Source organism: Cetorhinus maximus, chromosome 21 (genome assembly GCF_964194155.1).
Source record: "Cetorhinus maximus chromosome 21, sCetMax3.hap1.1, whole genome shotgun sequence".
NCBI classification, from domain to species: domain Eukaryota; kingdom Metazoa; phylum Chordata; class Chondrichthyes; order Lamniformes; family Cetorhinidae; genus Cetorhinus; species Cetorhinus maximus.
In genome coordinates, this window is record NC_135899.1 from 48,875,596 (window position 1) to 48,887,888 (window position 12,293).

At 44.4% G+C, this 12,293-nt stretch overlaps 1 protein-coding gene across 2 annotated transcripts in view; it reads left to right on the forward strand.

The window, feature by feature from the left end:
- LOC144695870 (mitogen-activated protein kinase kinase kinase 5-like) overlaps positions 1-12,293 on the forward strand; it is a 174,921-nt gene that overhangs the window by 72,643 nt on the left and 89,985 nt on the right. For both annotated transcript variants that reach the window (XM_078566913.1, XM_078566914.1), the window contains exons 8-9: positions 1,835-1,947; positions 10,686-10,845. In XM_078566913.1, coding sequence (XP_078423039.1) covers positions 1,835-1,947; positions 10,686-10,845 — 273 coding nt within the window. The remainder of the gene's footprint in view (positions 1-1,834; positions 1,948-10,685; positions 10,846-12,293) is intronic.

Genomic DNA, 12,293 nt, shown 5'->3' on the forward strand with positions numbered 1-12,293 from the left:
TATTCTTATAAACCAAATGATACAGTAACATTGACTGTATAGTAACACCGGGCACTGAGTGTCCAATAACACTGAGCACTGACTGTCCAGCAACACTGAACACTGACTATACGATACCACTATGTCAAGAAGATATAATAATTCTCATAATGTTATTGGAATTTATTGTAAAATAGAGTAATAGTGGAATGTGCCTATATGTGACTCTGTGTGTGTGAGACTTAATTGAATTTGACTGGGTGCTTTTATCTCAGAAGAGAGGTTAGGTTTGAAATGTTAATTAAGTAAACATGGGGAAGTTTAAAAACATAGGTGTCAGGGGAACATCTGCATTTTGAAATAATCCGGGCTAGATTGTTTTCAAAGGAAGGGTGAAATGTGTCACCAGGCAAGGTGAAGTTTAGAAACATTGTGCTTATTTTCCCCAAAGATTACTGGTAAAACTTAGTACTATGAGAGGGTTTTATTACCAGGGAGATAAAGTCCAAAGACATAGTGAAACAATGGGTATTTGCATTCAAAGGGGAAAATATGTATCAAGGAGCAAAGGTTGTGTGTCAGGGAGGCAATTTTGAGATCTTACAAGTGTGAAAGAGCCTTTAGCATTTATGCCTCAAGCTGCTGTCTCCAGGGGCTGAAGTGAAGTGAACTCACTTTGAATTCGACTTGTTCAGGGTATCATGTTTCTTTGCCTGGGTCTTTTAAAATCTATAGGGAAAATTTTCTCCCTGTCTGGGGTGGGGGGGGGTGGGGTTGGGTGGGAGTGGGCGCGGGCAGACGTGCAGCCGGTCACCACCCGCAATCGGCTGCACGCCGCCATTTTATGTGGGTGGGCCATTTAAGGCCCGCCCAGCATGACATGCACCTGGAAGCGCTGAGCGCTCCCTCTGCGGGCGGAGGGTATAGGCTGAGTCGGGGGCCTGCGCTCTTTCACACGCATATACATGAAAGAGCACAGAAATCTCCCTGAGGCACAGAGCTGCCTCAGGGAGATTACTTTGATTTTTTAAAATTTAAATAAAGGAAAAAATAATTTTTTAAGACATGTCCCCCCATGTGATAGTGCCACATGAGCTGGGACATGTCTATGAATTTTATTAACATTTTTTATTAAAGTTTAAAAACCTTCATGAAACCTCATCCCGCCCATGGATGAGGTTCCATGAAAAATGCGAAGGCCGCCTGGGCTCTTCGCCTGCCCGTCAACCTTCAGTTGGATGGGCAGCTCAGTTAATTATTTTAATTGGAATTTAAGTGGCCTTAATAGGCCTTTGACAGTTCGGCAGGTGCATGCCCGCCGAACTGAAGATCTGAACAACACGCATTGACTTCACCGCGCGTCATTTTACGCGTCGGCGAGCAGGGCCTGCCCCCGCACGCTGACCCGAAGATTCTGGTCCATGTGTCTTACTGTTGCCTTAACAAAAGCGGAACTGGGAGTTAGATTGATTAGGGGATTTAGAACTTATCATAGTAGTGATTTATAGATCTATGTACGTGTTTAAAATAATTTCTCTTATTAATAATTTAATTTTATAAAAACCTATAAGACTTGGTGGTCTTATTACTACTGAATTCAAGGCACACATCTCGAAATTTATACAAACTTAAAATTAGTTGTGACAGTTGTTTGAAGTTTCCTTTGGGGATTTGAACAACTCAGCATTTACCATTGGCTATGTCGTAACAACTGACTGCTCAGTAACACCAGGCACTGACTGCAATAATTAAGAGCACTGATATTCCAGTAACACAGACCAGGTCACATCAGTAACCATCAGTAACAGAACAAAAGTTTCATGGCTGTATAATTTGCAATTCTCTCTCTCTGCAGGTATGGGAAGGCCTTTGAGCATGAACCCACACTGCACTCGGGGATTAATGTCGCTGTGTTCCTCATGGCAGCAGAACATCAATTTGACACCTCACCTGAACTTCGAAAAATAGGTTATGTTTACTGCATGAATCATCTCTATTGGACAGCAGTGTTTAATAATGCTTAATCCTATATTAAAGCTTTTCTCACCATAATCAGTCTTAAAAAGTGGATGCTGATTTTGTTTTTTAAATTATTTTAACATAAAAACAAAGGCTGTTTCTGGGATGCTATTTGAATCAATATCAGGATGGGTATTGGCAAAACACAGTGCTCTACAGTACCTGAGTTACACTCCCAGCTTCCAAACGGGTTGCTTCCTTTTACTTTTCCTAGCCAGGTAACTTCTGATCCCAGGATTATCTTTCACTTTGAGGATAATACTATAAATTTCTTCCTCTGGCTCCAAGCTAGACAAATCTTCCAACCTTTTGAACCCCTTATGAACTCAGTTTTCATAGTGAGCACAAGCTCCCACCTGCGTTCTGCTTGGTGAACAATAGAATCAATTTTCTCTGCTTTCCATGCAGGCTGGCTGATTTTATTCCTTGCTCTCTACTTCTCAGTTGGCTGCAGACCATGTGAGATAAAACCTGCATCTGCCTTCTTTTCTGTGATATTTCTGCATTTCCGGGGAAGTCTGTAACCTGATCTCAAAATGGCTCCCACTACACTCTTCTCCATGCCAATGGGAAACATACCCCTGTATCCAAGTAGAAACGTTAATCAGTTATCCTTGATCCTGACTTCCTTATATCCTTTAAGTAAAGAGTTAGTTATGGCACAACTGTTTACAACTTGATATTGACAACACCTTTCTGGGACTTTGGTGACTCGGGGGCTGTTCATTGTAGACTTAGAAACAGTTGTCATTGTCCCCATGTGTAATTATCTTGCACGTCCCTCTCAATAAAACAAATGTGAGTCTTCTTCTGATGTCTTAACAATTAAACCATCCAGGCTTACTGTCAGGCAGACTCAGCACATGTTGTTTTAAATGTCCTTTCATTTACCCTCTATTTGAAGCTACAGTCCCAAACTATAATATTCTTATAAAGCAAAAGATATAGTCTTAAAATGTAAAAACCCTATAAACCTCACAATTGTAACATTTAGCCTGAGAATTACTAAACCTGACACTTGTGTGATATTAGTAGATTATTAAATGGATTTCTGGTCCATTTCTTGCAGGCAATTTTCTGTTGTGAGAAAGTTTGTACAGTACTACAGATGAACCTTATAGTAATTACACTGGGTACTGTCACTATAACGGGAAGCTAGATATACCTTGAGGAGACAGGAATAGAATAATATGCTAATTGGGTAAAATGAGGTTCATGTGGACCATTTGAACCATTACTGTGCTGTAAATTCTATGCAATAGATACATATGTGGACCTTGCACCCTATTGTAATCCCAGCGTATCACTCACATTCCACCACTGCTGTTGATGGGTCTGCAATGTAGTTACTTGCCTGTAACCTGTAAAGTGAGCCCCTGTACACTCCATCTGAAAACTACACCCTTTGTGCACTATGGGGATTATATCGAGTGTTGTAATAGAACCAGAAATGACAGAAAGAAGCCCACCATGACAGCACCAATGACAGCTTTTCAACTGAGCCTATCTAATATCACTTTTGAACTGTGTTCTTTTATAAAGTAGGATCTTCTTTAAAACCCATTCAATTCAAATTCACCTGCTACACTAATGTCCTTTAAGGAGGGAGGCCTAATGTTCTTACCTGATCTGTAACTCCAGTCCCACTCCAACATGGCTGTCCTTGAAGCAGCCCAGCAGGCCGTCGGGGTTACAGTGGGGCAATTTTGACTGAGGGCAATTATATAAAGGAGGCTTTATCCATTATACATCTCTCCTCTTTTTATCTCCATTGATATCAAAATTGCATCCACGCAGTTTTAGCAACTCATTTGGCAGCTAGAAATGGGCAATAAATGCTAGCCTTGCCAACAGAGCCACACCCCAAGAATGATTTTTTTATATGTTTCAATTAGGGCCCCACAGTCTGCAAATAGACCACATATTTCCACTGCTGTTAGCTGTACACCCAAGTGCACACGGTCTATTAGCATTATCCTGCAGTAAACCCAACAGCATCTGTTCTGATGACGCTACCTTCAAAAACAGCTCCTCTGACATGTCCTCCTTCTTCCTTAACCGAGGTTTTCCATCCACGGTCGTTGACAGGGCCCTCAACCGTGTCCGGCCCATATCCCGCGCATCCTCCCTCACGCCTTCTCCTCCTTCCCAGAAACATGATAGGGTCCCCCTTGTCCTCACTTATCACCCCACCAGCCTCCGCATTCAAAGGATCATCCTCCGCCATTTCCGCCAACTCCAGCATGATGCCACCACCAAACACATCTTCCCTTCACCCCCCCCCTGACGGCATTCCGTAGGGATCGTTCCCTCCGGGACACCCTGGTCCACTCCTCCATCACCCCCTACTCCTCAACCCCCACCTATGGCACCTCCCCATGCCCACGCAGAAGATGCAACACCTGCCCCTTCACTTCCTCTCTCCTCACCGTCCAAGGGCCCAAACACTCCTTTCAAGTGAAGCAGCATTTCACTTGCATTTCCCCTAACTTAGTCTACTGCATTCGTTGCTCCCAATGCGGTCTCCTCTACATTGGAGAGACCAAACGCAAACTGGGCGACCGTTTTGCGGAACACCTGCGGTCTGTCCGCAAGAAAGACCCAAACCTCCCTGTCGCTTGCCATTTTAACACTCCACCCTGTTCTCTTGCCCACATGTCTGTCCTTGGCTTGCTGCATTGTTCCAGTGAAGCCCAACGCAAACTGGAGGAACAGCACCTCATCTTCCGACTAAGCACTTTACAGCCTTCCGGGCTGAATATTGAATTCAACAACTTTAGATCTTAAACTCCCCCTCCCCCCATCCCCACCCCGTTTCTCCCCCCTCCCTTTTTTTTTCAGTAATTTATATAGATTCTTCTTTTCCCACCTATTTCCATTATTTTTAAATCTAAAACTAAAACTTTGTTAGTCTTTCCACTCCACCCCCACTAGAGCTGTACCTTGAGTGTCCTGCCTTCCATTCTTAATTAGCACTTTTCTTAGATAATATCACCACCTTCAACACCTCTTTGATCCTTTTGTCTGTGACATCTTTTGATTATCTGCTCCTATCACTGCTTGCTTATCTCCACAATCACCACACCCTCAACTTCTCTCTCCCACCGCCCCCCCACCTTAGACCAGCTTATATTTCACCTCTCTCCTAACTATACTCAGTTCTGCCGAAGGGTCATGAGGACTCGAAACGTTAACTGATTTCTTCTCCGCCGATGCTGCCAGACCTGCTGAGTTTTTCCAGGTAATTCTGTTTTTGTTTTGGATTTCCAGCATCCGCAGTAGCTTTTAGCTTTTTGTTTTTATCTCTCCTCATAAAGTAGGTTTCAATTTCCGATTTCATGTTGGTGTTGATTCGACCATAAAAACCTGACGTAATTGCATGATCAACGATTCTGTAGCATTTTCAACTGTTTGCATGTGCTACGCTGCTGTTAAGATGTTATTTTAACTGGGACGCGTTAAAGTGTTTGCACAGTTCAAAATGAAGTATACATTGAGATAGTGTGTACCCACATGATAAATGTTACTTGATCCCAAGATAAATATGATGTGAAAAGGCTACATAGCTCATTTGAGTTCATCTCTTCACAAAGAATTATTTGCTCAGCCCAAATTACTCCTCCCAGAGTGTTTCTGCTCCATTACCCTACCTACATGTGTATCTGAAGCATTTATTACTCTTGAGTGAAGAAACTTCTCCAGACATCAATTCACTTTTCATCAGTTTAAACTTCTGCTCCTTTGTGACTGCCATGGTTCACCTTGACGTACCGTTCCAGACTTGTTTATCCTGTTTAAATATATCTCTGGATTACAGAAAGGATACCCCAGAACGAAAAGCCAGTAAAACTTGGAAATGACTGGTAGTGGTCAGAACTGGAGTTCTATTTTAAGACAGGACCAGTTCAGATCAGTACCAGCCATTTCCGAGGTTTTACTGGTTTCTCCTTCTGGGTAATGGGACCTTGGTTAAAAGATGCAAAAAATGTTTACAAGGATGATACCAGAACCTTTTCAGTTTAGAAATAAGGGTTTTCCATTTAAGATGGAGATGAGAAGAATTTTTTTCTTTTGAATCTTTTGTTTCTTTACTTGTGCCATTACCACTCCCTTTCGCCCTGCATCACCAACTCTTTTTTCATTTAATCTCCCCCTATCCCACCCGACCAAAGGTCCTTCGTTTTGTTTTTTTCCCCTCGTCCTCCCCCATTTCATCTGTTTAAAATCTATTATATTTCTAGTTTTTCTGATGAAAGGTCATCGACCTGAAATGTTACCTCTGTTTCTCCCTCACCCAAATGCTGCCTGAGCTGCTGATTGTATCCAGCTTTTGAGTAATGCAGTATATGAATTTCAGTGTCAGGTACGTAGGCTGTACATCCCAAAGACCGGTGGATCATATCAAACAACACATCCCATCCGTTGTTCGCAAGTAACCTACCCAACCAGCCCATGCTTACAAAACTCAAAACGTAGTGTCCAACATTCGATGTGATTCCGCGATTGGGTAATATTTGCTAAGTAATCCCCAGGAGGAAGTTCCATTAATACGGGCACCCACTGGAACCAGTTCTGAATGGGGAAATGAGAACAGCTCAGAACTGGCGCTCCAGTAGAAATTGTCAGTTAAGGTACTAGTGGTACTGCTGATTTGGCTACTACTGGTACGAACTGGTTATTTATCCAGTTTATCCGCTGTGCTTTATATTGCGCTTAGATTTATTGTTACGTGTATTTATTTATCATTTTTATTGCCGGTCAGCATCAACTGATGTCATTAAATCCCCCTTCCAATGTGTATTTTTTGGATGGAAATGCTCAAGATTAATAAGTAGGATTCTGCAGATTTTCAGATCAGACAAAACACTAAGAATAAAAAAAGTATGTGTAAAAACTGTGCAAATTTTATTGTGAAAAATGCCAAGCATACAAAATTAAATTTCCTCATTGATCGCAGGCAAAAAAAACCCTCAGAATGAAGGTTTCATTAAAGGGTCAACAACTTTATTCCTGGAAAAAAAAGTGAGAAATCACAAATAACTCGTATCAAAACGCTGATTGATTCCAGGTTGAACTTGCTCACAGTTCAGATCCATTCTTATCTCTGTTACATAACTGATTGGCTTGCCTTGCTCCTTTGAAACCTCATCCTCACACAACCCCTTCTTCAAATGATGACTGAAGCATGCTGCAGATCGGGAAGGAAAAGGAAAACATAAGCTTTGACTCACTCAAACCATTAAAGTTAAACAAATAGCGAAAAATAATGGAACAAAAGGAGTAGAAAAATAACTGCTGCTCACAGAGCTCCAGCCCTCCATGCAGTGGAACCTGTAGGAGGGGGGAAGAAAATGGAACATATCAGTGTTCTGTGTGTAAGATCTGTAATACAGACTAAATTACGGTGCATATCCAGACTGCATGAATGAAGATTATGTATATATATATCACCCCCTGAGATATCAATCACTTTTAAGGATGCTTTGTGTGTGAACTGGCACAGATTTTATTTGGAACATTCAGAAAATAATACCCTCCCATCTACTGGAGTGTAAAGACCTCCACACGTGTACTTACCCAGCTGTGCAAATAAATACAGGCGCAGCTTCATTCTGTGCAGGCCTGTTGCTCCGAAAGGCATGGTCATGGGCTGCAGTGTCCCCACACGTGATCACTGTGGTCCTCGGGCTGCAACATGAAGCAAGAGTAATAGTTAATGACTCAGCACTAAGATAGCTGTTGCATAAGGGTTGCAGTTATCTAAACACATATTACTGTGCATGCAGGTGCTGAAAAATTGGTCCCGGAGCCTGCAGTTGAGCCTCGATAGCTCGAGCTCCAACCTTTCCTGGAGGCCTTGATTGATCCTGGAAAACTCCTCCAGATTCTGCTGCAGGGCTGCCTTCTCTGCCTCCAGCCCCTGAACAGTTAGTCACTCTTCCTGGTTCTGGGCAGGTTCTGCGCAATCCTCCAGCTGCATTGCTGCCCTGGAAGTACTAGCTTTATTACACTTGGTTGCTCGATGGTGGGACTGCATGCTTCTCAGCTTCTTGCGTTGGCTGGCATATATGCTCAGGCAATTTTATCCTTCTATTAGGAAAAAGAAATTAGTTGTTAACAAGGTTGTTGACATTTTTGATATGAGCAAGCACACAAGTTCCCTGCACTATTTGCTTTCAGGCACATGATTGTGCATGCAGGTCTGTGAGACTACAGTATTAACAAAGACGTTGAAACACAATGAGTGGAGAGCTGCACATATACCCTGGTCGCAGTAGCATCTTCCAGTGCCCTCTTTGCTTGAAGGGTTGCGAGGGGCACATAATTGGCACTGGTGTCACTCTCTACAGTCGTGTCCCAAACCTTTGGGATTTGCATGTGTGTTGATTCCTCCTGCTCCTTGAGGCCTTCGCGGGACTCTGCAGACAAAGAAAGAAAACCTCAACATATCTTAAAGATGCAATTAATTTGCAATGGCCACGAGCGCAACGTTTCTGCATTTTCATTGAGATTTACCTCTAAGCAAAAGGATCTGTGCCTCATAAAAGACATCGTCCCTGCAACCAGTTCTCTTCCCTCAAATCATAGTCAATCGAGCTGCCGACACTCGAGTGGACCCGCCTTTCCTTACACACCTATGAGTCATGGTGTGTCTTAGGATCAAACTTTTTGTTGCCCTCTTTAATTGACTCAACCCTACAGACTTGTTTATCAGCCAGGAATCAGATTCAAGCGGACTTTGCTGCACCAGCTGTTCTTGGCTCCTAGAGATATCGATTGTATTGATTTAAGAAATCAGTGCCAAAAATAAGCCCTTTTCGCCCAAGTTGCAAAAAGCATGCTTCCATTATCCCCACTCTATATCTTCTCTCAACTTACCAATCCCTCCCTCCACCCTCAGAAGGCTCTCTGTCCCCTCCTTCCCTCTAGCCTTCAAACTCTATTCCTCCTTCCCTCCAGCCTCCAAACTCTCTTCCTCCCTCCTCCCAGCCTCCAAACTCTCTTCCTCCCTCACTCCAGCCTCCAAACTCTATTCCTCCCTCCCTCCAGCCTCCAAACTCCCTTCCTCCCTCCCTCCAGCCTCCAAAATCCCTTTCTCCCTCCCTCCAGCCTCCAAACTCTCTCTCTCCCTCCAGCCTCCAGGCCTTGGGCCCCGCCAATGCCACCGAACTCTGGGGCCTGCGTTTTTCCGATGTTCCGGGGCCTCTCTCCTTCCCTTCTGCCTAAGCTCCCGACCACCTGTCTCCATGCCGCCGCCGAACTCTCTCCCCTCAGACCGAACCTCTCCAGTACTCACCAGCTGGAAACATCACTTCTGGTTTCCAGCCGGCCCTTAGCAAAGATCTCCAGTTGGGGGGCTGATAGGGGCCGGAGGCAGGGAGGATAGTGAGGAGAGCGGGTAGTGGTGGGAGAGAGTAGGGGGGTACTGGGGGGGGCAGTGAAGAAGGGGGAGTGAGGGGATAACGCCTCTACCAATCAGGGTACACTTGCCAACCAATCAGCACTCTCTTCACATACAGTATAAATTGTTGTTTTCCTCTTTTATTGGTATTCTTGCTAAATGTCCTGATGAGTGCAAGATGAAAAGATTCGACACGTCTCTTTTTTCCAGCAAGACTTGCAGTATGTTGTGCTTGGGGTACTACCTCATTTTTCTCCAATTTGGTACTATTCCTCATTAATGCATAAAGCATCGTACAGCCAGTTCCAAATGTCTGCATCCAAAGTCCAGACATACAACCCTCCATTTTATTCTCTGCCCCCTTCTCCCTGCTGGACAGGGAAAGATGGGGCAAGAGGCCAAAACCTTGAAAATCACAATCTTGCCTTCAACTCCTGCATTCCTATCCCCAATAATATTCAAACCATAGAATGGTGACAGCACAGAAGAAGGTCATTCAGCCTGTCATGTCTCTGCTGGCTCTTTGCAAGTGCAATTCACCTTGTCCCACTCCCAGCCATTCTCCTGTAGCTGTGCAGTTTTCTCTTTTCTCTTCAGAAAATTATGCAATTCCTTTTTGAAAACCACGATTGAACCTGCCTCCACCACACTCTCAGGCAGTGCGCTCCAGATCCCAACCACTTGTTGTGTGAAAAAGCTTTCCCTCATGTCGTCGTTGCTTCTTCTGTGAGTCACAATATTAACGGCGGTGATTCAGGCCCTGGAAGAGGCTCCCAATGAAAGGATGTGGAGACCCACTCAAGATGCAAAATGATGTCAGGTACGAGATGCCGTTTTGTGAAGCTAATGTTTGAGCGGTGGAAATCAGCCAGAAACTTGATGGTTGGTAATTCACTGGATTTCCCTTCCTCACCACAAGCTGCATTTGTACATTAACAACGGCATGTCTCGCTCTGTTCCCACTATTTTTCAATAAATTCTCGACCATTATAATGTAAACACACATTTTTTGAGGGATATTTAGTATTTCTGGATATGTTACACGGTAGTATGTTCTGATAGAGATTGCATAGTGAATAACAATCAGTAGAATCAAACCTTTCAACAGACTTACTCGATAGTTCTATTTTACAGTCAGAGTGCAGATACTTTTGCCATTTCTTTGTGAGGAATTCAAAACCAACCATGGCCAAAGTGGACCTCTTTGGGCTGACTCCCACACACGTTAGAAATGTTTCCTGGGACCTGTGTCCTAATGCAACTATTGTTTTGGGGGTTTGTGCAGGTATGAAACTGAGCAGCTTACTGGGACGGAAGGGAAGCCTGGAGAAGATGCAGTTCTACTGGGACGTGGGCTTCTTCTTAGGCGCCAGCATCTTATTCAACGACCAAACGAAGATCATTCAGGCCTCAGAGAAGCTGTACAGGCTGAATGCCCCTGTCTGGTAAGTCCGGAGTCAGCGTTTGGATCTCAAAGGATTGCAGCAATCTCACACTGTATTTCAGAGAGACAGCGCTATATTTTACATGTCCCCACTGGGTGCGTTTTGGGAAGAGGGGGGCGTGTAAAATAGGGGTGGGTACCCACTCCATCACCTTCTCACCCACCCCGAGCTCACCCCCATAACACAGTGGGTGAGCAGGGTACTAAAATCGGCACATATTCAAATAAGTAACCATGGGTCAATTACACTTGTTATCACGTCAATCGGATTGGCCAGCAGCGCCAGAGGGCGGGGCTTCCTGCTGCCCAGGCCATAAGATGTTTGGCATGGGCAGTTGGGCAACCCAATTGCTTTAAGAAGTTCTTCAAAGTGCAGGAAGGAAGGGGGTTCGCTCTTCGGGCCTGCCCTTTGCCGTTCATGGGGCAGCCCCCACTATGACAGAACAGCCCCCCCGCCCCCTTCCTTCCTGCCCATCCATAGCCTTAAAACCACCACCCTCCTCTTCCCTCCATCCTCCTCCCAACCTACCCAAACCCTCCCTGCCCAATACCCTGGACTTAGCTGCTCTGGGGATCCACCGGACTTCTTCCTCCTTCTCCTGCAGTCCCAGCAGCTGCCACTGATGCACTGATGAGGGGCAGAAGTCCCATTGGGCCCTTGTTTAGCCTCCCTGAAGCGCGTTCTGGCTGCGGGTTAGTTCAGCATGGAGCATGTCGGCTCGACATTGCTTCCAGTGTGGAGGATTGGGTTGGGGATGCGACCTGTCCACGTCCCCCACCCCCCTCCACTTTATTATTATTATTATTATTATTATTCATATTCAGCCCACAGTTTCACTGTCACAGTGCTATCTACAAACCAGTTGAAATAAATACTGGTTCATCAAGTTCCACCCTTTCAATCTCCATCTCTTGTGGGAGCATTTTTGCAGATATTTCTTTTAACATGTACTAATCAAGGAAATTAGCCGAATGTGGTGGCGCTTAATATCCACCTTGAAGTTGTTTGATCTTTCAGTTTCTCATGAAATGATATTTATTCCTGCTTCTTCTGCTCCCTTACACCATCTAGTCTTGTAACCTTCCTGGCTCCTTCACACTGTGTGACTCAGTCGCGAGTCCCAACACCGGACAGAACCTGCTCTTTGAAATAGTGCCGAGGGATTTTTTATGTTCACCTGAGAGGCAAACTGCCCTTGGTTTAATGGCAGCATAGTGGTAATGTCACTGGGCTAGTAATCCAGGGGCCCGATCAAATACCCTGAGGACATGAGTTCAAATCCCACCAGGGCAGCTGGCGGAATTTAAATTCACTTAATGAATCTGTGATTGAAAGCTAGTCTCAGTAATGGTGACCGTGACAACGATCATCGATTGTTGTAAAAACACATCTGGTTCACTCATGCCCTTTAGGGAAGGAAATCTGCTGTCCTTACCTGGTCTGGCCTA